The 24,506-nt window shown below is 34.5% G+C and overlaps 1 protein-coding gene across 1 annotated transcript in view; it reads right to left on the bottom strand.

Annotated features, from left to right (window-relative positions):
- Positions 1-5,831: 5,831 nt before the first annotated feature.
- The window catches only part of SLC27A6 (solute carrier family 27 member 6), a 61,141-nt gene continuing 42,466 nt past the window's right edge, over positions 5,832-24,506 (bottom strand). Inside the window, exons 5-10 of the mRNA XM_012447965.2 lie at positions 23,585-23,779; positions 15,855-15,945; positions 12,237-12,435; positions 11,154-11,251; positions 9,919-10,049; positions 5,832-6,409 (exon numbers count right to left, since the gene is read on the bottom strand). Coding sequence (XP_012303388.2) covers positions 6,233-6,409; positions 9,919-10,049; positions 11,154-11,251; positions 12,237-12,435; positions 15,855-15,945; positions 23,585-23,779 — 891 coding nt within the window. The 3' untranslated portion in view covers positions 5,832-6,232. The remainder of the gene's footprint in view (positions 6,410-9,918; positions 10,050-11,153; positions 11,252-12,236; positions 12,436-15,854; positions 15,946-23,584; positions 23,780-24,506) is intronic.

Below are 24,506 nucleotides of genomic sequence, written 5' to 3'. Positions count from 1 at the left end.
TTTCTTTTTGGTTGTACAGGGAAATGGGTTTATAGGCACAGAGGCTTCTTGCTGGACAATCTTCCACCTCTCAGCCCAGCTCTGAAATGTCCTCCTATGGAAGATATCTCACCTTATTCTCACTTTATTAAGAAAGACATTTTTCCTTGAGTGGTTTGTAGTTCTCCTCGAAGAGGTCCTTCACATCCCTTGTTAGTTGTAATCCTAGGTATTTTACTGCCTTTGTAGCAATTGTGAATGGGAGTTCACTCATGATTTTGGATGATTTTGGCTCTCAGTTTGCCTGTTACTGGTGTATAAGAATGCTTGTGATTTTTGCACATTTATTTTGTATCCTGAGATTGCTGAAGTTGCTTATAAGCTTAAGGAGATTTTGGGCTGAGACAATGGGGTCTTCTAAATATACAATCATGTCGTCTGCAAATAGAGACAATTTGACTTCCTCTTTTCCTAATTGAATATGCTTTATTTCTTTTTCTTGCCTGATTGCCCTGGCCAGAACTTCCAATACTATGTTGAATAGGAGTGGTGAGAGAGGGCATCCTTGTCTAGTGCCAGTTTTCAAAGGGAATACTTCCAGTTTTTGCCCATTGAGGATGATATTGGCTGTGGGTTTGTCATAAATAGCTTTTTTTATTTTGAGATACGACTAAAAAAGAAAATTTGAGGCCATATTCATGATGAACATCCATGCAAAAATCTTCAATAAAACACTGGCAAACTGAATCCAACAGCACATCAAAAAGTTTATCCATCATGATCAAGTCAGCTTCATCCCTGTGTGCAAGGCTGGTTCAACATAAGCAAATCAATAAATGTAATCCATTACTTAAACAGAACCAAAGACAAAACCACATGATAATCTCAATAGATGCAGAGAAGGCCTTCAACAAAATTCAACAGCTCTTTATGCTAAAAACTCTCAATAAACTAGGAATTGATGGAATGTACCAAAAGAATACAGTTGAAAAAACATTCCAGGCTCATGGTTAGGAAGAATCAATATTGTGAAAATGGCCATACTGCCAAAAGTAATTTATAGATTCAGTGCTATCCTCATCAAACCGCCATTGACTTTCTTCACAGAATTTGAAAAAAGAAAACCAAAAAACCTTAAATTTCATATGGAACCAAAAAACAGCCTGCATAGCCAAGGCAATCTTAAGAAAAAAAAAAAAAAAGCTGGAGGCATCAAGTTACCTCACTTCAAACTATACTACAGGGCCATGGGAATCAAAACAGCAGGGTACTAGTACCAAAACAGAGATATAGACCAATGTAACAGAACAGAGGTCTCAGAGATAATAATAATGCCACACATCTACAACCATCTGATCTTTGACAAACCTGATAATAACAATCAATGGGGAAAGGATTCCCTATTTAATAAATGTTGTTGGGAGAACTGGCTAGCCATATGCAGAAAGCTGAAACTGGATCCCTTCCTTACCCCTTATAAAAAGAATTAGCTCTAGATGGATTAAACATTTAAATGTAAGACCTAACGCCATAAAAACCCTAGAAGACAACCTAGGCAATACCATTCAGGACATAGGCATGGGCAAGGACTTCATGACTAAAACATCAAAAGCAATGACAACAAAAGCCAAAATAGACAAATGGGATCTAATTAAACTAAAGAGCTTCTATACAGCAAAAGAAACTATCATTAGAGTGAACCAGCAACCAATAGAATGGAAAACATTTTTGCAATCTACCCACCTGACAAAGGGCTAATATCCAGAATTTACAAAGAACTAAAGCAGATTTACAAGAAAAAAAAACAACCCCATCAAAAAGTGGGCAAAGGTTATGAACAGACACTTTTAAAAAAGAAGACATTTATGCAGCCAACAAACATAATAAAAGGCTCATCAACACTGGTCATTAGAGAAATGCAAATCAAAACCACATTGAGATACCATCTCACACCAGTTATAATGGCGATCATTAAAAAGTCAGGCGACAACAGATGTCGGAGAGGATGTGGAGAAATAGGAAAGCTTTTACACTGTTGGTGGGAGTGTAAATTAGTTCAGCCATTGCGGTAGACTGTGTGGCAATTCCTCAAGGACCTAGAAATAGAAATTCCATTTGACCCAACAATCCCATTACTGGGTATATACCCAAAGGATTATAAATTGTTCTATTATAAAGACACATGCACACGTATGTTTATTGCATCACTGTTCACAATAGCAAAGACTTGGAACCAACCCAAATGCCCATCAATGATAGACTGGATAAAGAAAATGTGGCACATATACACAGTGGAATACTATGCAGCCATAAAAAAGGATGAGTTCATGTCCTTTGCAGGGACATGGATAAAGCTGGAAACCATCATTCTCAGCAAACTGACACAAGAACAGAAAACCAAGCACCTCATGTTCTCACTCATAAGTAGGTGTTGAAAAATGAGAACACATGGACACAGGGAGGGGAACATCACACACCAGGACCTGTATGGGGGTGGGGTGCTAGGGGAGAGATAGCATTAGAATAAATACCTAATGTAGATGACAGGGTGATGGATGCAGCAAACCACCATGGCGTGTGTATAGCTATGTAACAAACCTGCAGAATCTGCACATGTACCCCAGAACTTAAAGTATAACAATTTAAAAAAAAAAAATGTCAATTAAAAAAATGAAAGAGAAAACCAAATAAAGCATGTCAATTTAAAAAAACTAAAAATAAAATACCTAGTAATGGGATTACTGGGTCAAATGGTATTTCTATTTCTAGATCCTTGAGGAATCTCCACACTGGAAACCATCATTCTCAGCAAACTGACACAAGAACAGAAAGCTAAACACTACATGTTCTCACTCATAAGTAGGTGTTGACCAATAAGAACACATGGACACAGGGAGTGGAACATCACACATGAGGGGCCTGTCATGGGGTGCAGAGCTAGGGGAGGGATAGGGGGAGGTGGGGGAATAAGGGAGAGAAAGCATTAGGAGAAATACCTGATGTAGATGATGGAGTGATGGAAAGCAAACCACCATGTCACGTGTATACCTATGTAACAAACCTGCACATTCTTCACATGTACCCCAGAACTTACAGTATAATTTTAAAAAATAATAAAAATAATAAAAAATAAAGTCATTTTTTTTGGTTTTAGCTTGAAGGAAATACTGGAGCCTGGTGCTTCCAGCTTGAGATAAATACAGTTGTGCTCACTAGATTATCCTTATAATAAATTTCCCCATTAACTACTTGCAAAACTGTCCAAACTTGCAGCCCTTGTTGTTTTTAATCTTGATGATAATTCCAGGGTTCTATCCTAGTCTATGCTTTCTCTGTATGATGAGTGGCTTAGACAGATTTTATTATCAAGTTATTCCTTTTATATATCTTCCAAAAATTCCTAAGTGCTCTGAGCTTATCAGTTTTCCTGACCTGCTTTTTCACATTTTTGTATTTCTTCTATCATTTTAATGTGAGTTTAAGATAAAGGAGATATCAATGCTTCCATTTAGCCAGCTAGCTTTCTTTGACTGGAAGTTTACAATTAAAAACACCAGAACATTAGTAGCTTGATGGGGATAGCGTTGAATCTATAGATTACTTTGGGCAGTATGGCCATTTTCACGATATTGATTCTTCCTAACCATGAACATGGAATGTTTCTCCATCTGTTTGTGTCCTCTCTTATTTTGTTGAGCAGTGGTTTGTAGTTCTCCTTGAAGAGGTCCTTTACGTTCCTTGTTAGTTGTATTCCTAGGTATTTTATTCTCTTTGTAGCAATTGTGAATGGCAGTTCGTTCTTGATTTGGCTCTCTTTAAGTCTGTTATTGGTGTATAGGAATGCTTGTGATTTTTGCACATTGATTTTGTATCCTGAGACTTTGCCAAAGTTGCTTATCAGTTTCAGGAGATTTTGGGCTGAGAAGATGGGGTCTTCTAGATATACAATCATGTCGTCTGCAAATAGAGACAATTTGACTTCCTCCTTTCCTAATTGAATACCCTTTATTTCTTTTTCTTGCCTGATTGCTCTGGCTAGAACTTCCAGTACTATATTGAATAGGAGTGGTGAGAGAGGGCATCCTTGTCGAGTGCCAGAATTCAAAGGGAATGCTTCCACTTTTTGCCCATTCAGTATGATATTGGCTGTTGGTTTGTCGTAAATAGCTTTTATTATTTTGAGATACGTTCGTTGATACCTAGTTTATTGAGGGTTTTTAGCATAAAGGGCTGTTGAATTCAAGCTACCAATGACCTTCTTCACAGAACTGGAAAAAACCACCTTAAACTTTATATGGAACCAAAAGAGAGCCCACATAGCCAAGTCAATTCTAAGCAAAAAGAACAAAACAGGAGGCATCACACTACTGGACATCAAACTCTACTACAAGGCTACAGTAATCAAAACAGCATGGTACTGGTACCAAAACAGAGATATAGACCAATGGAACAGAACAGAGACCTCGGAGGCAACACAGCATATTTACAACCATCCGATCTTTGACAAACCTGATAAAAACAAGCAATAGGGAAAGGATTTCCTGTTTAATAAGTGGTGTTGGATAAACTGGCTAGCCATATGCAGAAAGCAGAAACTGAACCCCTTCCTGACACCTTTCACTAAAATTAACTCCAGATGGATTAAAGACTTAAACATAAGACCTAACACCATAAAAATCCTAGAAGGAAACCTAGGCAAAACCATTCAGGACATAGGCGTAGGCAAGGACTTCATGACCAAAACACCAAAAGCATTGGCAACAAAAGCCAAAATAGACAAATGGGACCTAATCAAACTCCACAGCTTCTGCACGGTGAAGGAAACAATCATTAGAGTGAATCGGCAACCAACAGAATGGGAAAAAATTTCTGCAGCCTACCCGTCTGACAAAGGGCTGATATCCAGAATTTACAATGAACTAAAACAGATTTACAAGAAAAAAACAAACAAGCCAATTCAAAAATGGGTGAAGGATATGAACAGATACTTTACAAAAGAAGACATACATGAGGCCAACAAGCATATGAAAAAATGCTCATCATCACTGCTCATTAGAGAAATGCAAATCAAAACTACATTGAGATACCATCTCACGCCAGTTAGAACTGCAATCATTAAAAAATCTGGAGACAACAGATGCTGGAGAGGATGTGGAGAAATAGGAACACTTTTATACTGTTGGTGGGAGTGTAAATTAGTTCAACCATTGTGGAAGACAGTGTGGCGATTCCTCAAGGACCTAGAAATAGAAATTCCATTTGACCCAGCAATCCCATTACTGGGTATATATCCAAAGGATTATAAATCGTTCTACTATAAGGACACATGCACACAAATGTTCATTGCAGCACAGTTTACAATAGCAAAGACCTGGAACCAACCCAAATGCCCATCGATGATAGACTGGACAGGAAAAATGTGGCACATATACACCATGGAATATTATGCAGCCATTAAAAAGGAGGAGTTCGTGTCCTTTGTAGGGACATGGATGAACCTGGAAACCATCATTCTCAGCAAACTGACACAAGAACACAAAATCAAACATCGCATGTTCTCACTCATAGACAGGTGTTGAACAATGGGAACACATGGACACAGGGAGGGGAGCACTACACACTGGGGTCTGTTGCGGGGGAGTGCAGGGGACAGCGGGGGGTGGGGAGTTCGGGAGAGATAGCATGGGGAGAAATGCCACATACAGGTGAAGGGGAAGAAGGCAGCAAATCACACTGCCACGTATGCACCTGTGCAACAACCTTGCATGTTATTCACATGTACCCCCAAACCTAAAATGCAATAAAAAAATAAAAAATAAAATAAAATAAAAAACCAGAAGAAAAACTGAAAACACATTTTTAATGAAAATTATGTTATTGAGTTATAGGACAGGATACATAAAAATATTTCAGTAAAATTTAATCATTTATCAAAATTAGAAGATTTACTTATTAGAAAATACATTTTTAGTGATTGTCCAAACCGTTAGCCACTATTATTTAAAATCTTTAATATTAATATTTAGTTATAGACTGAATCGCCAAATAGGTAAAAAGAATAATAAACTAAAGTCTATATCGATTAAAAGAAATTAAAATTCTTATGCAATTAAAAAATTATCTCCCATATTAAGGAAATATAGAACATGCATAATTAATGTTAGCTCTCTGTCCCTATTTCCTAGTAAAGAATCATATACTCTCCTCTCACTCTTCCTAGGAAAGCATATGAAAGTTCTATATATACAAAATCTTAAAGTTTTATCTCTCCTAACATTATTTGATCATAAATTTCCCTGGTCAATGAAACATAGGACTTTTTCAAGTTATCCATGAAGTAAAGGGGATCAGAAACTTTCAGTGGATTAAATCCTTCTTTCACCAGCTGATACTTCAATAGTTTGAATGTTCCTGTTGTTTCCATTTTTTCCTATAAAGTAATTACCAGGATGAGTAGAATCATTTAATAACTACAAAACATAAATATATAGTTCAACTATAGACTGTAATATTAAATTATAAAATTTTATATCTAGTGATCTCTATATTTGCTACTAATAATTTAACATTAGAAATAAAAAATGTGTTTTAGAATATTAAAATATTTAGTTTGATTTACCTGTAAACGTTACTCAAATATTAACTTATTCAATATATGAGTTATGAACATAATCAATAAACTGATTGCAATTATGCCAAAAACACATAGGTTATCTCTTCAATTCAATGCCAATATAATGTTATGTATAGAGAATGCTATAAGATGCTAAGGAGTTTATCCACAGAAGACGGCAATTTCTACTACAAGTACACACAAATTTATCACAAAAAAGCAGAGTCCTATAAGAACAGATGGGGTATGGAATGCTCTAAAACATGGCTTAATTGTACCCAGAGGGGTTACTTGAATGCTCTAAAACTTGGGGTACCTCAGTGAATTTCCAGGGTCTTCACAGGGTATCTTGTTTTCAAGAGAAACTCAGTGACATCTATTAGTCACCACTCACAAACTACCAGCTCAAGGTTCACAGTTTCAATAGTAATTTGTAATACATTCCTTTCAATGATGTCGTATCTATGCAAACTTGGGTTTTCAGTAGTTGCTGGGATAAAAATCAAGTGCAGCCAAAAATCATCATGGAACATAAAATCAGGCTGTTCCTATCCAGTCCAATCTAATTCCAAGGTCTGAAGAACTGTGTAGTGCCCAACTTACATCTCCTTAGTAGTGATTGTGATTGTTTAAAAATGAAATGAAAGCTTTTTTAAATTTATATGCATTATTTTTCAGGTGGCTACTAATTTGTTAGACCTAAATACTTATTCATTTGTTTTTTCCTTAACTAATGAATAAACAAATGTTTAGGTATTTGTTTTGAGTCAAGAGTGCTATGAGACATTAAAGATGCCATGAGTCTAGAAGGTTTAAGAATCTCTGTTTCAAGGTGCTTAATGGAGACGAGAGTGCATCTCATTGTGAGAATCTCAGGCATGGATAAACAGTCTGTTTAAATGAGATGACATGTAGAGACCCATACAACATTCTATGAGTAGCTTAGCCATTTTTATTCATGCTTCTGGGCTATTTAAGTCAACTTCGAGCTCCCTTTCCTGATATCCCTTCCCTCCTCCATCTCCCCTGATCCAACACTGTCGTCACAGCTAGATATGGCTGTGCAAGCACACATATCCTTTTATTCTTTTTTAAAAAATTAGAAGCTCACTGTATTTTTACAATTTGGTATTCTAACATTTTTTAAGCTTAATATTATACAAGTATATTTTCCTTGGTCCTGTAATTTTCTTCAAAATAGAACTTAGAAAATAGTTTTATAAGATCTCATTTAATTATCATATTTTAATTAACCTTGCCCTTATTCTTGAACTTTTAGAGAATATCAAAAGTTTTACTCCTATAAATATTCCTTTGAGAAATATATGCACATATAACTTTTACATATCTTCGATTACTTCCTAAGATGTATTTTGACTAAGTCAAAATATATGCAAACTGTTAAGAGTCTGATCATATATTACCAAATTGTTTTCTAGAGAGGTTATAACAATTTGTGTTTCCATGTGCAGAATGAAAGAACCAAGTTTGTTTTATCCCAGCCACACTGAATATTATAACATTTCAAATTTTTGTGAATTATTGGCAAAAAGCGTTCTTCTATTTTTAATTTGTGCTAAATAGATTTGTAATACAATACTTGTTTGACTCATTTTGTTAGAAGTAACATTTACTTTTGCATTCCTTTTATCAGATCATTTATTATTGTAAGTCATTTGTTAAACAAATATTTGACTTCTGTCAGGCTTTATTTCTAACTATAGCAAATATTATAATAAATGTAACAGTGTGGTTTATGTTCTTTTCAGGTGTTTAAAGAGCCTAAAATACTTTCTTGTTTTTTTTTTTGAGACTGTCTTGCTCTTTGCTCTTTCGCCAGGCGCCAGGCTGGAGTGCAGTGGTGCGATCTCGAAGAGCCTAAAATACTTTCTAAATTTGTGCAAGGTTTATCTAATCTTCTAAAGTAGTCTTGTGCTAATATATTTCTTCTACTTAATGAAAGTGAATTTTATGTTGACCTGGGAAAAAATTCTTAAAATATTATTTGTCTTATCAACTTTCCACTCATCAAAATATATTACTTGTAGGGTGGGGTGAGGATGAAGAGGGACAAGAGGGAGCTGGGAATGGTTGTAAAAAGACAACATGAGGGAAACTTGTGATGTTGAAACTGTTCATTATCTTTACTGTGGTCATGAATGCATGACGTTCCACAGGTGATAAAACTGTGTAGAAAATATACGCACAAATGATTGCAAGTAAAGCAGGAGACGTTTTAATAAGATGGGTAGATTATATTAGCATCATGATTCTGACAGATTTGCAAAATGTCATCCTTGGGGGAAACAAGGTGAAGGACATCCAAGCTGTCTCTTATTATTTCATATAACGGCATGTCAATCTACAACTATCTCGATAAAATTTCAGTAAAAATATATTACTTCTGTTTCATATTTACTTACCTTTAGTGTTTCAGAGGGTTGTTGTTAAAACAATCTGAGACAATGTAAAAACTTAAAATTAAAAAGGCAAATGAAACACGTATTATGATCATTCAGAGGATGTGTCCCATTGAACAAGCAGTGACGTGGCAACAATGATTACTTGGTAAATACTGTAAACCTGAATATGACACAGACTGTTGCTCCATTAGGGGTCTAGTAGTGAAACAACAAATGTATTCAGAAAAAAAACGGGTGGTTGGATGTTAAGAGATAATGAGTACTAATTTTGGAAAATTATATTTTAAGCACAATATTAAATAAATGGTTGAATAAATGAGTAAGTGAAGTTACCCAGTAGTTGAGTAAATTCATTTTCTTTTTACTGTACCTTATGCCAGTAACCTAACAAGAGAAAGTCCTCATCCCAAAATAAATAAACTCAGAATTTCTCACATGGGGAAGTTGCAGGTGAGGGGGAATTTGGACAGAACGGCAATAAAAATTAAAAGCAGGATTGCTTAAAGCCAGATGCCTTTAGGTTCTGCACACATCTTGCAGTCTCTTTGATGTCTACTTGATGGAACCTAATTCTAGGTACATAGCACCAAATGTCTTCACAAGATATGAGTAAGATGTGGTTTTGGATTGCCACCATCACTGGGGCCATCATTTTGCTCTGAGCCCTGACTGAAGAGGAAGAGAGCAATTCTATAATTAGGACAAAGACAGGCATGCCCTAGCATTTCATCATGCTCCCTTTATAATTAGGCTTCAAACATGGCAGCAATCTGCATCAACTCTACACACTGCTTCTCATTATAACCTGCATGTTATCTAAAGGACACAATATTATTTTGCAATTAAACTACATCCTTGTTTTCTGGCCTTAAATTTGATAGTAAACTCCACCATTAAAATTACCTGAATTCTTAAAAATCGTGGACATGCATAAGCTGGTAGAGATGTTACAACTTGTTCATAAAGTTTTTCCAAATCTAAAGATCCATTTGGTTTTAAAATAATAGAAGCCATTCCTGCTCTTCCTTCATAACCTGAAAAAAAGTTTGAAATAGAGTCCATTTTTAAGTACCAAATAAACTTTTACAGATAATTCTGTATATGCTAATTGACACACATGGAGACATTAAATCTATTTCAGTAATAATAAAACAACAGTAGCATAAAGGAGTCTGTGTCCTTCCCTGAACATATGATTTACTCCCCAGAAATCATTTAAGGACAGGGAAGACCAGAGTCTATCTCTAATTGCCTATGCTACAGAAATAAAATACATGGAACGGGAAACACTATAAGGATTTGCATACTACCATCACTAAAACAAATATTAAGAAAGAACATTTATTTAAAGACAACTATATTCCAGCAGGAATATACATCCTAAGCATTAATGTAAAATATTAAGTATATATTTTTAAGAAACTAAAAATTCATATTTTCATAATTAATTCCACAGATCATTTACTGCTTATCATGCCACCTGTGGCTCTTTACAGGGGTCAGAACGTCCTGGAACCTTTCTCCAACACTCAGTGGCTATTTATGAAGTTAACATTCCCTTCTTCTGCTCTCCTATCCAAACACTCACATCCCTGATCTCGTCGGCACCTAAAAGCATTCGCTGAAAAATGGAGAATGGCTGTCTTATGACTTCTAATTGGTCACTTTTCTGTGATATTTTCAACATCATGAGACAATCCTCATATGCATATTTATAAAGATAACAAGTCCAAATTTAAAAATAATTTTTAAAAAGATCCATCTTAACTACAAGTCAGTATTTTTAAACACTTGAAGTAGAACATGTTCTTGTTTACTGGTATGTACAAACACTAGTCATAAAAAGAAAAATAATAGACTAATAAAAAGCTGTAACTAATTTCAAGCAGTGAGCCATTGATCAGAGTTTTCAAGCATTGCTTAAAAATACAGGCATTAAAATTCAGTTAGTACCTTCCCCCTGATGTGCCCATGAACTTTGTTATCTCGGTCAAAGGCATTACCTGCCAAGACAGTAATAAAATCTTTTTCTTAATACACAAAAATTAAAATGTTGAATTAGTAAGACTGTTGCAAAACTAAAGAATAGTGGCAATTCTATTCTAAGAATCTTTCCAAAATATGAAATATATTTATACCTGATACAGCCACACCATAGACGTTTGCTTCCTGTATGAAATCCAGCATTCCAATAACATCAGCAACCTCTGTGGTTGCAACATTTTCTCCTTTCCATCTAAATGAAAAATTCAAATTCCAGTTAGTGCACCGGTATTTGAAAAACTAGGTACCAACTTCAGTCTTAATGCCTTGCATTTGGCTGTGTGCAAGCACCTACTGACCAACATAATTGTAGTTTTCAAGATAAAAGGCGTTTCTAAGGAAGGACTTTGTTAGTAATTCAACAAAATCAGTTTTGGTCTTTTCGTTCAAATTACTTTATATCTCATTTGTATAAGTTACTTTCTATAATATGTTTTGTAATATACATAAACATAAAATACTTTTAAGGATTATCATTATAAAAATCTAATTTTGTGAAATAACAATGAAGTACAAAACATTCCTTTTCTCTGGTAATAAGAATTGAAAGTAAAGCTCTAGTTGTCTTTTAGTATACTGACCCACTTTAATTTCTAGGTATCAACCCCTTTGACTTCTCTACTGCTTTTGATGAATATTTTGCTTTAATTGAAATAGTTTTATATAAAGTGAGCTTATAACATGGTACCAGAAGGCAAGGATGCAGGAAGTTATTTATTCAAGCATTCATTCAAGTCATTGGACTAGTAAAGCAAAATAATTTCATAGGCCTAAAATAATCTTAGGGAATTAAAAAAGGAAATGTGAGAAAGGGGATTTTTGCTGTTTCAAAATTTTCATCATTAGGTCAAGAATTAGGCTACATTTGACCAAACTGATTTTCTGTTTTAACCCTACCATTTATCTTTTACATCTGTCTGCCAGTTTTACTTTCCTTAAAAAGAAGCTCACTGATTTGGGCTAAACTGATTCATTAAAATAATTATAAAATTTGACATCAAAATTTAACTGGTGGTTCAGTCTAGAAACAGATGGCCAATAAATTTTTTAATAAGGAGACATGGAGATAAAAGGGCTCTGTCTGCCCTGAAAGCTAAAGCATATGTGGTCTCTGACGTTTCTGTAGAAGCACAGTTCACAATTACAGAACAAGCTGTGCATCCCATGACATTTCATACCTGAAAGTGTCTCCAGTACGGTCCCAAAAATAAAGGAAATTGTCCTGATCCTGGACTATCAAGTCTCCAGTGTTAAGGTAAACATCTCCCTTCTTGAAAACATCACAAAGCAATTTGTCTTTTGTGTGCTTGTAAGACCCAGCATAGCCAAAGAAGGGATTTTTTGCATGCACTCGAGAAATGAGAAGTCCTGGTTCCCCTGCAAGAAATAACGACATTTTTGCAGCCCTCTGATTAAAACTATTGTTACACACACCATGCATGTATCTATATTGTATCTGGCCAGCACAACCAATGCTGCTTATCTCAGTTTCCTCTGAACCTATTTCTATATTTGACATCATTTACCCTTGGCGCCTATATCTAGCACATGCTTTCATAGATTACCACAAATACAAATTACTTTGGAAAAACTAATAAAATGGAATTGAATGGAAAGAAAAGGCTCATTACATTTCTTGTACTTCCCAGGTGGTCAGACCAATGGCTGTTTTTGTTTTAGATTATGTAGATGTTACCACAGATACTCTGACATTTGTTATATAAATAACTGTAATGATGGTGTTAATCAAATAATGATAGCATTTTATTTATTGCACACTTACCATGAGCCCTTTGCAAATGTCATCTTGCTTATTCTGCATAGAAATCCTTTGAAATTGATATAATCCCTATTTCACTAGCAAGGAACTAGGACCCAGAGAGGTAAAGTAAGTTGCCATGCTCAGAGAGATAAATGCACCTAGAACTCAAATTCAAGTTTTTATGACCGTGTGGCAAAGTTTCTGTATAATACTATTTCTGATCCAGTAAAGTCATTATTATAATAAAATGGTTTATTTCTCTGGGATGCGATTCTGGAAATCTTTGATGGGAAAGAGATGAGACATTGAAAAGGTCTCCTAGTCCATGGTACTTATTAGTTTCAGTTATGTTTAGATACATTATCTGAAATAATTTTCCAATCAAATTTATTCAAATTAATTAAGATTTTTCTCAGCAATCTGCAAGGTAAAAACTATTTCTAAAAGGAGGCAAGAGGACAAACACAGCAACAATCACTGCTCCAGAAGTCTTCAAGGCTAGTGTCCACTTGCTAAGCCTGCTGTAAGCAGATGCAGTGTTTATGTGGACAGATGAAGTTGGAGTCCAGCAATTCATAATACAGAGTGATTTTTGTCCTTTTAATGCTCTGTAAAAAAAAAAATAGGTCTCACTCTGTCACCTAGGCTGGAGTGCAGTGGCATGATCATGCCCCACCACAGCCTTGACTTCCCCGACTCCAGCAATCCTCCCACCCCAACTTCCCAAGTAGCTGGGCTACAGGTGCACACCACCAGGCCCAGCTAATTTTTTAACTTTTTGTAGAGAAAAGTCTCACTATTTGCCTGGGCTGAACTAGAACTCTTGGGCTTAAGCCATCCTCCCATCTCAGCTTACAAAAGTGTTGGGATTACTGGCATGAGACACCGCACCCTGCCAACAGGCTTTACTCAACTCCGATTTCTCTTACTCCTGGGCATCCTGGCTTTCAAGGACACACAGGTCATGGGCCAAAGCAAATCTTCTCTGCTCCAGCAGAGTGTCATAGCATTATCATTATCATCATTGTCGTTGCCAACACCATCATCATCATCACCATCATTATCATCATCACCACTATTATACCTACTGAGCACTTTCTGGGTAACAGTCCCAATTCTGAGTGTTTTACATGTGTAACCCATTTAATCTTCATCAAAAAACCGTAAGAAAGTCCCTGATAATATTTTCATTTTAAGGTTAAAAAATTGAGGTATTAAAAAAAGGAATTTGCCAATGTTATACGGCTGTCAAATGCAGGAGTTGGAGTTTTTCTTTTTTTAATTTTTTTATAACTAGGTCCTTCTGACTCCAAAGCCTTACCTCTGTGATATGTCATTCTACATTCCCTATATTTCAGAATTTTTCAAGACTCTTGTATCTCCTTTAAACTTTACATTCTTTTTTTCTTTTCAGGACACAGGTGACAGTTCTTCTCTGACACACTAATTGTTGCAAATGTTTTAATAAGTCACAGTGTATTCATATCTTTCTATCTAGGCATAATTTATATTGTGAAGACACAGAACTTAATGAAAAAAAATATTGAGTAGTTCATAATGGGAATTCCAAGAGAGAAAAACAGACATTTGGGGTCAACCAGCTTTTTAAGAAACCCTGAAGCTGCATAAGCACGGTTCTGGGATTCAAGTTTTAATACCAGATATTATTGTAATTTTAAGAAATGGAAGAGTAGAAAAGTGTGTTTACATTCTTTGCACTCTCCTCAGAAATTGCTTTCCCGTGGACAGTGTCTATACAATAGAAGTGGAAAAACATATTTGATAAATTCCAGTAGGCTTGAAATTCAGAGATTTGGGAGATTTGTTGTTTTAATAGACAAAGCTTCTATTTTTTTTCAGTCTCTCGGCTACCAGAAAATTAAAACAGGTTTGCCACATTCATCTTTACATTTGAAGTAAAGATTTAGGAAGTCATCTCTGAAATGTAGTTTAAACATATTTTAAGGCAACAAAAATTAATTTTGGCCTGATTTATTCATACCAGATATCTAAACAATTCTAAGTGCACATCTCTCCACTCCATTTTCTAATTTATTATTATATGCAGCAGCAAGTTAATTGAGGTACTTGCTTTCATGACAATTTCTAACCTAAAATTGTAAGAAACTCTACGTTGGCAGAGTAGGGGAGTGAGAGGAAGAAGCTAAGGAGAGGAAAGTAACAAGCCACATACCAGGTCCCCCAGGAATATACATCATCTTATTTAATTGTCCACAATAACCTCACTTAATAAATATTATCGCTTCTACTTTACATATGAAGATAATAAGATTTACACAGGTTGACTAATCTGTCCAAAGTTACACCATTTCTAAGTGTCAGAGACCTTGTTTAAATCCAGGTTGGCCTGACTTTCCATTATATCTAGAATGATAAATTAATTCACTAATTTCTATATTATAGTTTGGCAACATAGGACATTAGATATTTGTCACTGTTACATACTAGATGTGGTGGATTAAGAATAGTATAAGCCAAATAGTTAACAGTTACCACTTTTTAATTTTAATAATTTACCATCTGAGTGATCCATCTGGGGCTCTTAACATCTAATAGTAAAATTTTTCCACCTACATTAAAATTCCAATGTTAAATTACACAGTGGGCCCAGTCATTATCTCCTTTTGAAATTCACTAATAACTACAGTGGGCTCTCCATATTAGTGGTTCCACATCTGTGGATTCAATCAACCTTAGATAGAAAATATTTGGGGAAAAAAGATAAAATAATAATATAACAGTAAAAAATAATTTAAATAAAAAATACAGTATGACACTATTTATGTAGCATTTACATTGTATTAGGTGTTATAAGCAATCTGTTTAAAGTATACAGGAGGATGTGCACATCTCATATGCAAATACTGTATCATTTTATATAAGGAACAAGTATCCATGAATTTTGGTGTCTACCCGGGGTTCTGGAACCAATCCCCCAAGGATACTGAGGGATGTTTGTATGTAGGAGATCGGAAACTTTGCTTGAGGAGATGTCTTCAAGTACTAGTCTTACCTTTTTTCACATGAATACACCACCCTTGTTCATTTCTCATAGGTTCATCTTTCTGAAAATCAAACTTTATTAAGTCAAAAGTGAAAAGAAGCTGAAAAAAATCAAACAAACAAAAAAAAGCATTTAGTTACTTGTGCATTGACATCTACTCTCGTAGACTTTATGTTCATTGAAATAAATAATTGGAATATGGATTTATTAAAACAACCAACTTTTACTGAAGACAAATTAAATAGTATTTAAAATCAAAACTAAAGTATTAGTAAACGGCAGTCATTTACTGGTGTTCACTTTCATTTCTTCTGTGGTACACTTTACTTTGCAAAACACTACTAATTTTAATCATGAATGAGTGGTATCAAGATACTGAAACAATCCAGGCATTCAATTATATGCTCTGATAGCTACAGGTAAAAGGACCATTCTCTGCAGTCATTTATCTAAAATACCCCTTGAAATGAAAAGTCTTAATAAAACTAAAATGTAAGCTATATTAATGTAAAAATTGTGTTTGCCTTTTTCTCACAGTATCTTAAAAAAAAAAAAGCCAAAACACATCAAATGACTAAAAAGTATGGTTACTTGACTGTCACTTTGTCCTTTTCTCCTGAGCTTTTCACTTTTTTTTTCAGCTTTTCTTTTTTTTCTTTCTCTTTCTTTTTTTTTTAATACTTTAAAATCTGGGGTACATGTGCAGAACATGCAGGTTTGTTACATAGGTATACATGTGCCATGGTGGTTTGCTGCATCCATCCCCTCATCACCGACATTAGGTATTTCTCCTAATGCTATCCTTCCCCTAGCCTTCCCCATCACCCAAAAGGCCCTGATATGTGATGTTCCCCTCCCTGTGTCCGTGTTTTCATCGTTCAATACCCACTTATGAGAGAGAACATGCAGTGTTTGGTTTTCTGTTCTTGTGTCAGTTTGCTGAGAATGATGGTTTCTAGCTTCATCCATGTCCCTGCAAAGGACATGAACTCATCCTTTTTTATGGCTGCATAGTATTCCATGGTGTATATGTGCCACATTTTCTTTAACCAGTCTATCCTTGATGGGCATTTGGGTTGGTTTCAAGTTTTTACTATCGTAAACAATGCCATGATAAACATACGTGTGCATGTGTCTTTATAATAGAATGTTTTATAATCCACTTAATGCTCCTAAACTAACATTCGATACTTATCTACACTCTATAGTGTGAGATGGCAGATTTGTTAGAAAATTCCCATCGCATCAGGAACCAAAAATTGGATATTTTCTCTCATCCCCAAATATTTTCATCTACTCTGCTCCTATCATGTCCATATGACCATGTCGTGCAGGCTTATTTGTCCACTAAATTTTCACCCTGGGGGAGAACTGTGGACTGGTTTAGTCCAACCTCCTCTTATTTTTTTCTTTCTTCTTTTTTTTTTTGAGACAAAATCTCACTCTGTCACCCAGGTGCAGTGCAGTGATGAAATCTCAGCTCACTGCAACCTCTGTCTCCCCGGCTCAAGCAATCCTACGACCTTAGCACCCCCATTCATCTGGGCTTACAGGAATAAGCCACTTCACCCAGCCCTCCTCATTTTCATTCTATAAGAAAACTGAGGTTCTACTCAACAATTAAATAAGTTCAGTTCAAAAATAGTAAACTAACATGAAGATAATAAAATTAAGTGACAATAAAATTATAACAGGAAGGATGAATTGGGGGAAAGCAGAAGAAGAGAAATGAACAAATATAGAACAAATAAGTGGGAAAAGATAAGATGATGGAAATAGATGCAACAGTATTATTTATTATCAAAGATTAAATGCAAATATCTCTGGTTCTTAGCATTAGTAAAATAAGTATGTAACTTGAGTTGACTTATTTGAATTAAAATATAAATGAGAGCAATTAATATTGATTGGGTGCTAACTATATACTAGGCACTGTACTAAGTGTTGAAGAGCTCTATTTAATTTAATCATCAACACAACTTATGAGGTAGAAATTAATATCCTATTTTAGGATTAGAGCTGCTGAAAGAGGCAACAAAGCAAATACATTGTTATTCTAGATATAAGACTGTTTATTAAAATGCGAGCTTGCATCTTGTTGGTCTTTGTCTGTAATTGGGATAACAGGATATTGGCCACTTGCCTAATTGCTAGTAGAAAGCAAGAGTCCAGAAGTTCCGGAACTGCCTTTATCATCTTGGCCAAATAAGAACAGAGCCCTGTTCATTACTCACTCTTTTCTCTCCTGTTTCAACATGCTTTGTTTTTTTGGAAAATTTGCCCAGTGACTTGTGATGTTACCTTTAGTGTTATTTTAGATTAATTGAGCAACCATGTGTGTGGGTGAGATTCATTCCACAGCAAATTACTGTTCAGTGTGTCTGTCATCAGAAAAAGGGACTTGATGGTCAGAAATGGAATAATTTTATAATTTCAATAAAATTAAATATATCACAACATTCTCTAGAAGTACACTGAGCAGAGGATCAATGCTCAGTTAGAAGTATTTCTGTTCTCCTTCCTGCCATCAAGAGGTCCTCATATTACAAAAATGGCTGCATTATAATAACATAAATTTAAAAAATAGATGCCACACCTTAAAATCCCCCAAATGTATATATTTATGTATGTGTATATGTGTACACGTCTGGAGCACAGCTGCAGGGTGTCCCATTCATAGCAGAACTGTGCAAAGCACACACACCTATGTGACTGTACGCATTGGCCCTGGGAATTTTTATCCATACCTACGTGCTCTTGCAGATTCAGATTTGTAAATTTATGAGTTGGAAAAGGAACACAAAGTTAATTTCCTTGATTAATACATGAGGAAAGTCTGAACCAAGAGAAAATTAACTTGTCAAAGTCACGAAGTCAAATAGTTGTAGAGTAGGGAATAGAGGTGAGGTATCAGTCCCTGTGTAGTAAAGAACTTAACCTTGCCCCCAAAAGAGGTCCAGCTTTCATCCCTGGCTTCTTGGAGGTGATCTCAAAGTCCTTGGAATGTCGTTCTTAATAGGATTGCATTTTTTTTTTTGTCTAAGACCCTTGGGCAACTAGATGATAACAATATGATTTAGAATGGGGTCTCTGAGGCATAAAAAAAAATGTGATGGAGGGCGGGGGCTTTGGATCACCCAGCTTGATCTCCTAAAGGGGAGGAGATGGAGGCCAGCCATATAAGCAGTCAACCTGAATTACACAACCAAACCCACAGAAAGACTCCTGTGAGCTCCCTAGTTGACATCAGGTCATGCGTATTATTACACAATTCCAGGAAAGCAATGCTGTTCTGATTCCACAACACATCATAACTGGAAGCTTCACTCTTGGTACTCTCCTGGATTCTGCTCTATGTATGTCATCTCTGGGCTGATTATAATCTAGATCCTTTAGATGTAATAGGTGGAGTTTTGTGAGTCCTCTTGGCAAATTATCAAACCTGAGAGTGGTCTTAGAGACTCCTGAAATTGCAGTTGATATCAGAAAGGAGCATGATCTTAGAACTCTTATTTCAAAGTTCTCTAACTTTCCTCATCCCTAAAAGATGCCTACTTTTAAGATAATAAAATAGCTTATGAAAATGATTAAGAAAAGAGTCATTTTATTAATCTCATGTATTATTTTTAAATTTAAGTTTAGAGGGTATTTAAATCTTAAATTCCATTGTATCTATGGATTTGCCAATACGACAGGAGAATAACCACTTCTTCCTTTCCTCCCTCCCAACTCCCATTTTTGGTAGTGCTGTAATTATTTTTCATTGTCAGGTTTTATTCCATGTATAAACAATTCAGGGTTGTTCAATCTTCTATATGTGAATTGATTAAATGTTCATCATCAGACATTTTAACTGAAGATAATTCTTTCATTTCTAAGTTATGGTTTATCTCAAGTTGGCCATAATTTTTCATTCAGTGGATTTTAGAAAGAAATATTGCATTCCTATAAATATGAGGGTATTATAGTTTCTGACTTCTTAAAAACATTGAGAAAACCTCTTTGTTGACTGGATACTTGAGAAGCAACTTAGCCAAAACAAAAATTCTTAGGTGAAGACAATTCTTTCCTTTTTTTCTAGCCTTGAGTGTTTTGTTTTGAGAGATGCCTGACATGTTTTCCATCTTCACCTGGGTTACATTTTGTGCATTCTTTGCTTTTCCTACCTCAACATCTTCTTATAGTTCTTTAATTTTTGTTTCATATTTTCACCTGGATGTATTTTTCTAATAATCATTCTGTCCCAGATTTTCCCTAGAAACATAGTGTACTCTTTTGCTAAAGATTCAAGTTTTTACTTTAAGGAAAGTTTCTTCTATTAGGGTAGAAATAGTTATTTTTTTTTCCTTTGATTTGTTTTTTTCTGCAGGAACACCAATTAGGACACGTCAGATCCTTGTCTATGTTTTCAAAATCCTTTTTCTTAATTTTTAAATTATCATTTGCTTGCTCTTTTTATTGTGTTTAGGGGACTCCTTAATTCCACTGATCTTTCTCCCTAACAATGTTTATATTCCTGTTGATTTTAAGTTCTTTTATGTAATGATCATCTGTGTAATAGTTACATTTTTCTTCTATTTTTTCCTTTGAGCTGAGCGTGCCTACTTTTAGTTCTTTTGTTGATTTATGTTTTTCCTTGATCCTTCCTCTCTTTTGAGCTCTTATCTTCAAAGAGATTATTGGAATTTTTCAAGCCATGAGAAATTGTTTTCCTAAACATTTCCTGGCTGTTTTGGAGAACTTACTATTTTGATGTGCATTCATATTTCTTCAGCTGCCTTTTAGTTATATTTATTTTCTCCCTTTTTTCAAGCTTTACTTTATCTATGTATTTTATGTTTGTCTCTTCCTTGTTATTTTCCCCAGGTGAGAATACTATAGAAAAAGAGAAGGCAGTCCATCATTCTACTTGAGTTTGTCTCTCAAATATGTTGTCACTACAGTTTTTATATTGTTTGCCTTGAGGGAATATGTGGGACAATATCTTTATGCATTAAAATACTAAGCGTAGCACATAAAGACAATGAGTTGCAGGAACTTTGTGTTGCTGCCTTATCTTTCTCCTTCACTTGTAACATTCTATCTCTGGAGGCTGCCTCGCTCTGAGATAATAACCATGAGCCTCCATTAGGTTAGCATTTTTGAGAGACACTTATCAAATCTCCTCACTTAATTACGAGACAATCATTGAACCAAATTTTTCTAATTACCTGCTATCTAACAAAACTACATGTGAATAAAATGATAAAAAAACAAACTAGAAGTCATACAGTATCAGGCACAACTTTGTTTTTTTCATTTTCAAACTGAAAAAGAAAACTAAAACGAGTTGAAAATCAGTTTTCCAAATAAATTGAAGACAATCATGACTTTTTACATGATTCATATTATTACAGTTGACAAAATTTAAAGCATTAGAAAATTATAATAAAGTCAGGAATATAAAATACAAATTATCATACTCTCATTGGTTAGTTATGTTAGAATGATTCAGCTTCACAATAGGGGCTCAATATCAATACCAAATTTGTAATGGAGCCAGTGCAATGAATTGAGAACATTAACTGCAAGGAAGGTAAAACTCAGTAAAATCAGTACTTACTTTCCCCAAAATGCTTTTGTTCAGAAGAAAGTGCATATCTGAGATGTCAACTATACTCTCAAAATCCCAAAAGAATGCATTATGAAAATAGTTTGCACCTTCTTTAGGTTTAGAGCTTTACTGTGATTTATACCAGCTTTGAATGGGCCACTAGACTGAAAAAGTGAGCTGCTGTGGCATGAAAAACACATATCTGTCAATTACTCCCAGATACTGAAAAAAATCACCACGGATTAGAAAAGTAAATACTTTGTTGCTTCCAGGTGTTCTTTGAGGTATAGCAGTTTATTATACAGAAAACTACCTATAAAACTAAAGCAGTTAGGGACGAAAGTGATACAAACGCACCAAAGTTCTCACTGTGGGATTCTTAAAGATCTCCTCAAAGGCAGTTCTAAATATAGCTTGAGTAGGGTGCTTTGGAAACTTCAACAGCAATGCTATAGGCTATTGCTACTTTCAGGGAACAGGTGAGGCCACTGAGGAAACACACCTGAGGAGAGAGATTATCGACCAAAGACTTTCCTCATACATGTATGACTGTATGGAGTACTTTTGTTCTTGCCGTGTTTATGTCAGGTTTAGGAGTCAAAAGTGAGTTGGGAAGTTTTTTCTCCTTCTGCATTGTCTGGAAGAGTTTGTAAGAGAGAAATTATTTGCTCTTTGAATATTTATTATCGTGAGCAGGAAAGCTATCTGAAACTAAGGGAAGATGTTGGAGTATTAATTTATTTCATTTAGTGTGATAAAATAATTCTTGAGTCAATACCAGTAAGTTGTACATTTCTAGAAATTCATCCAATTCATCTAATAATTTCAAATTTATTGATAAGAGCTTACTCAACATATCCTTTTTTACTGTCTTAAGTCTAAAATATCAGCAGCAATGTTCCCTTTCCATTCCTGACATTATTTGTGCCTTCTATCAATCAGAATCAATTTCTTTACTTTTTAAAAAATTATATTTCTATTTATTTTTATATTCCTCACCAAATATTTTTTCTTTGTCATTTCTGCTCTTTATTGTTTCCTTTATTTCCTTTGACTTTATCTTAGTTGTCTTTTTAAAAATTAACTTACAGACATGGTGACTTAGCTCCATCCAATTTTCAGCTGTTCTTGGCTAAATATATATGTTTTTTAATATAACATTTTCATTATGATTTAGCTCATAGTATCTTCTAATATCTAATAATATTTATTTCTTTGATGAATGGAAATTTAGAAATGTCTTATTTTTAAATATATAAGAGATTATCTAGTTCCCTTTTTAAAAAATTATTTCTACCAACAATTAAACTGTTTTCAGAGAACATAATTTAATATATTCAATCCTTTGGAATTTGTTGGAATTAGCTAACTGGCCCAGTAACTTTTGTAAATGTTGCAAAATTGCTTGAATAAAGTAGATATACTGCAGTTGTGAGATGCAGGGTCTTTTATAATGTTGATTAGTAGTTTGTTTATTATTATAGAAGATGATTGAAGATTTATTTTCTCTTGCAGCTATATCAGTTTTGCTTTATAAAAGTTAAGACTGCTATGTTTACTTTTGCATTTATTCTTAAAAAAATATTCTTAAGTTCCAGTTTGACAGTTATTGTTTCCGAACTAGTTTAAGGTAAATGTCCACTGTCTTTTGTCTTTTGTGGTTGCTACTGAGAAGTCAGCTGCCAGTCTTCTCCTCCTAAAACATTAGTTTATTTGGCTACTTTTAAGATTTTAGTGGTACCTTAATATAGTTTAAAAAATATTAAAATCCTGTATAGAATTGTTGAGTGGTATCAATGATGGAAGATAAGTAGAAATAGTGAAATAAAAATACTTCAGGAAAATGGAAAGAGTCAAATTAATATATATCAGGGCCTATGCTTCCTATTTTTACATTATATCATTAAATTTGGAAACTGAACAAAAAAAGGCATCATTATGGTGACATGAGAGAGAAAACATAGAAGATAACTGAGGTTAGCATAACCTAGAGCACCATCTCTCACCTACAGCCCACTACTCTATTTCTAGAAATTCTCAACTTAAAAATAGGTGATAATATTTACCACAATTTATAGGCACAGTATCTAGAAGAGAGCTAGCAGACCTCAATGTATTTCTTTCATAAGGAAAATGCTGTACTTACTTTGTAAAAGAAATTTGTTCTCCCAACTGCTCCAATTTTCCCAGTGTGATTCATGAAAGATATGCTTGCTTCAGTAGCTCCATAAAGTTCACACATCTTTATATTTCCAAATCTGTCTAAAAATTCTCTCCATACATCACTCCGTATACCATTTCCAATTGCCAAACGCACCTTATGATCCTTTTCTCCTTCTCTCTGTTAGAAGAAAATGTTTTACTTGTAATTAATTCCAGCTTCCAATTATTTCTTTTCTTCTTATTATTTAAATGTAAAGTTTCCTAGACGTAAACTGCATACGTGCAATAATGGAAAGGCAGTTAAAATATGTGTGTAAGTCTATTGCAAAACTGTGTCCTAATTCTAATGAAAGTAACACTGGCCAAGAATAATACAGTTTGTGTTTTTCCATATCTTGGAGCAGCTCATTCTAAATTGCAGATCACTAAAGACTTTTTTGGGTAAATGTCAGATAAGGAAGAAAACATTTTTCAGGAAGAAAAAAATCATTGCTTTGATAATACTATGAAATATGCTTAAGTTTGGACTCTCAGGCTTAGCAGTAATTAGCTATACAATTCTGAACAAGATGTTGACTCAACTCTGATTCTCAGTTTATTCATCTATTTAAAAAGGATCATAATACCTGTCTTCCTTATATACTGTAGTGTATAGTTAATACAAAGTGCCTAACATACAGTAAACAATAATTTGAGGCCATAGAATCAAAGTAATATTTGACCTGCAAATATTATGGCAAGTATATGTAAGTATGGTTTTAGAATGGCAATATTCTCACATTTTTACTTTTCCTTCACATTTTAGAATTAAAGGACAATATAGGATTCTATTTTGCTCTATATTCAATAAGTAATGTTTTAACTACCATGAACTTGTACACTCACCTAAAATTAGAGTAAGAATA

Source organism: Aotus nancymaae, unplaced genomic scaffold (assembly GCF_030222135.1).
Source record: "Aotus nancymaae isolate 86718 unplaced genomic scaffold, 86718_ANA_hifiasm-v0.15.2.pri h1tg000064l_1, whole genome shotgun sequence".
Lineage (NCBI taxonomy): Eukaryota > Metazoa > Chordata > Mammalia > Primates > Aotidae > Aotus > Aotus nancymaae.
Note: the sequence above shows the minus strand (reverse complement) of the source record. Positions and strands in the feature narration are given on the sequence as shown.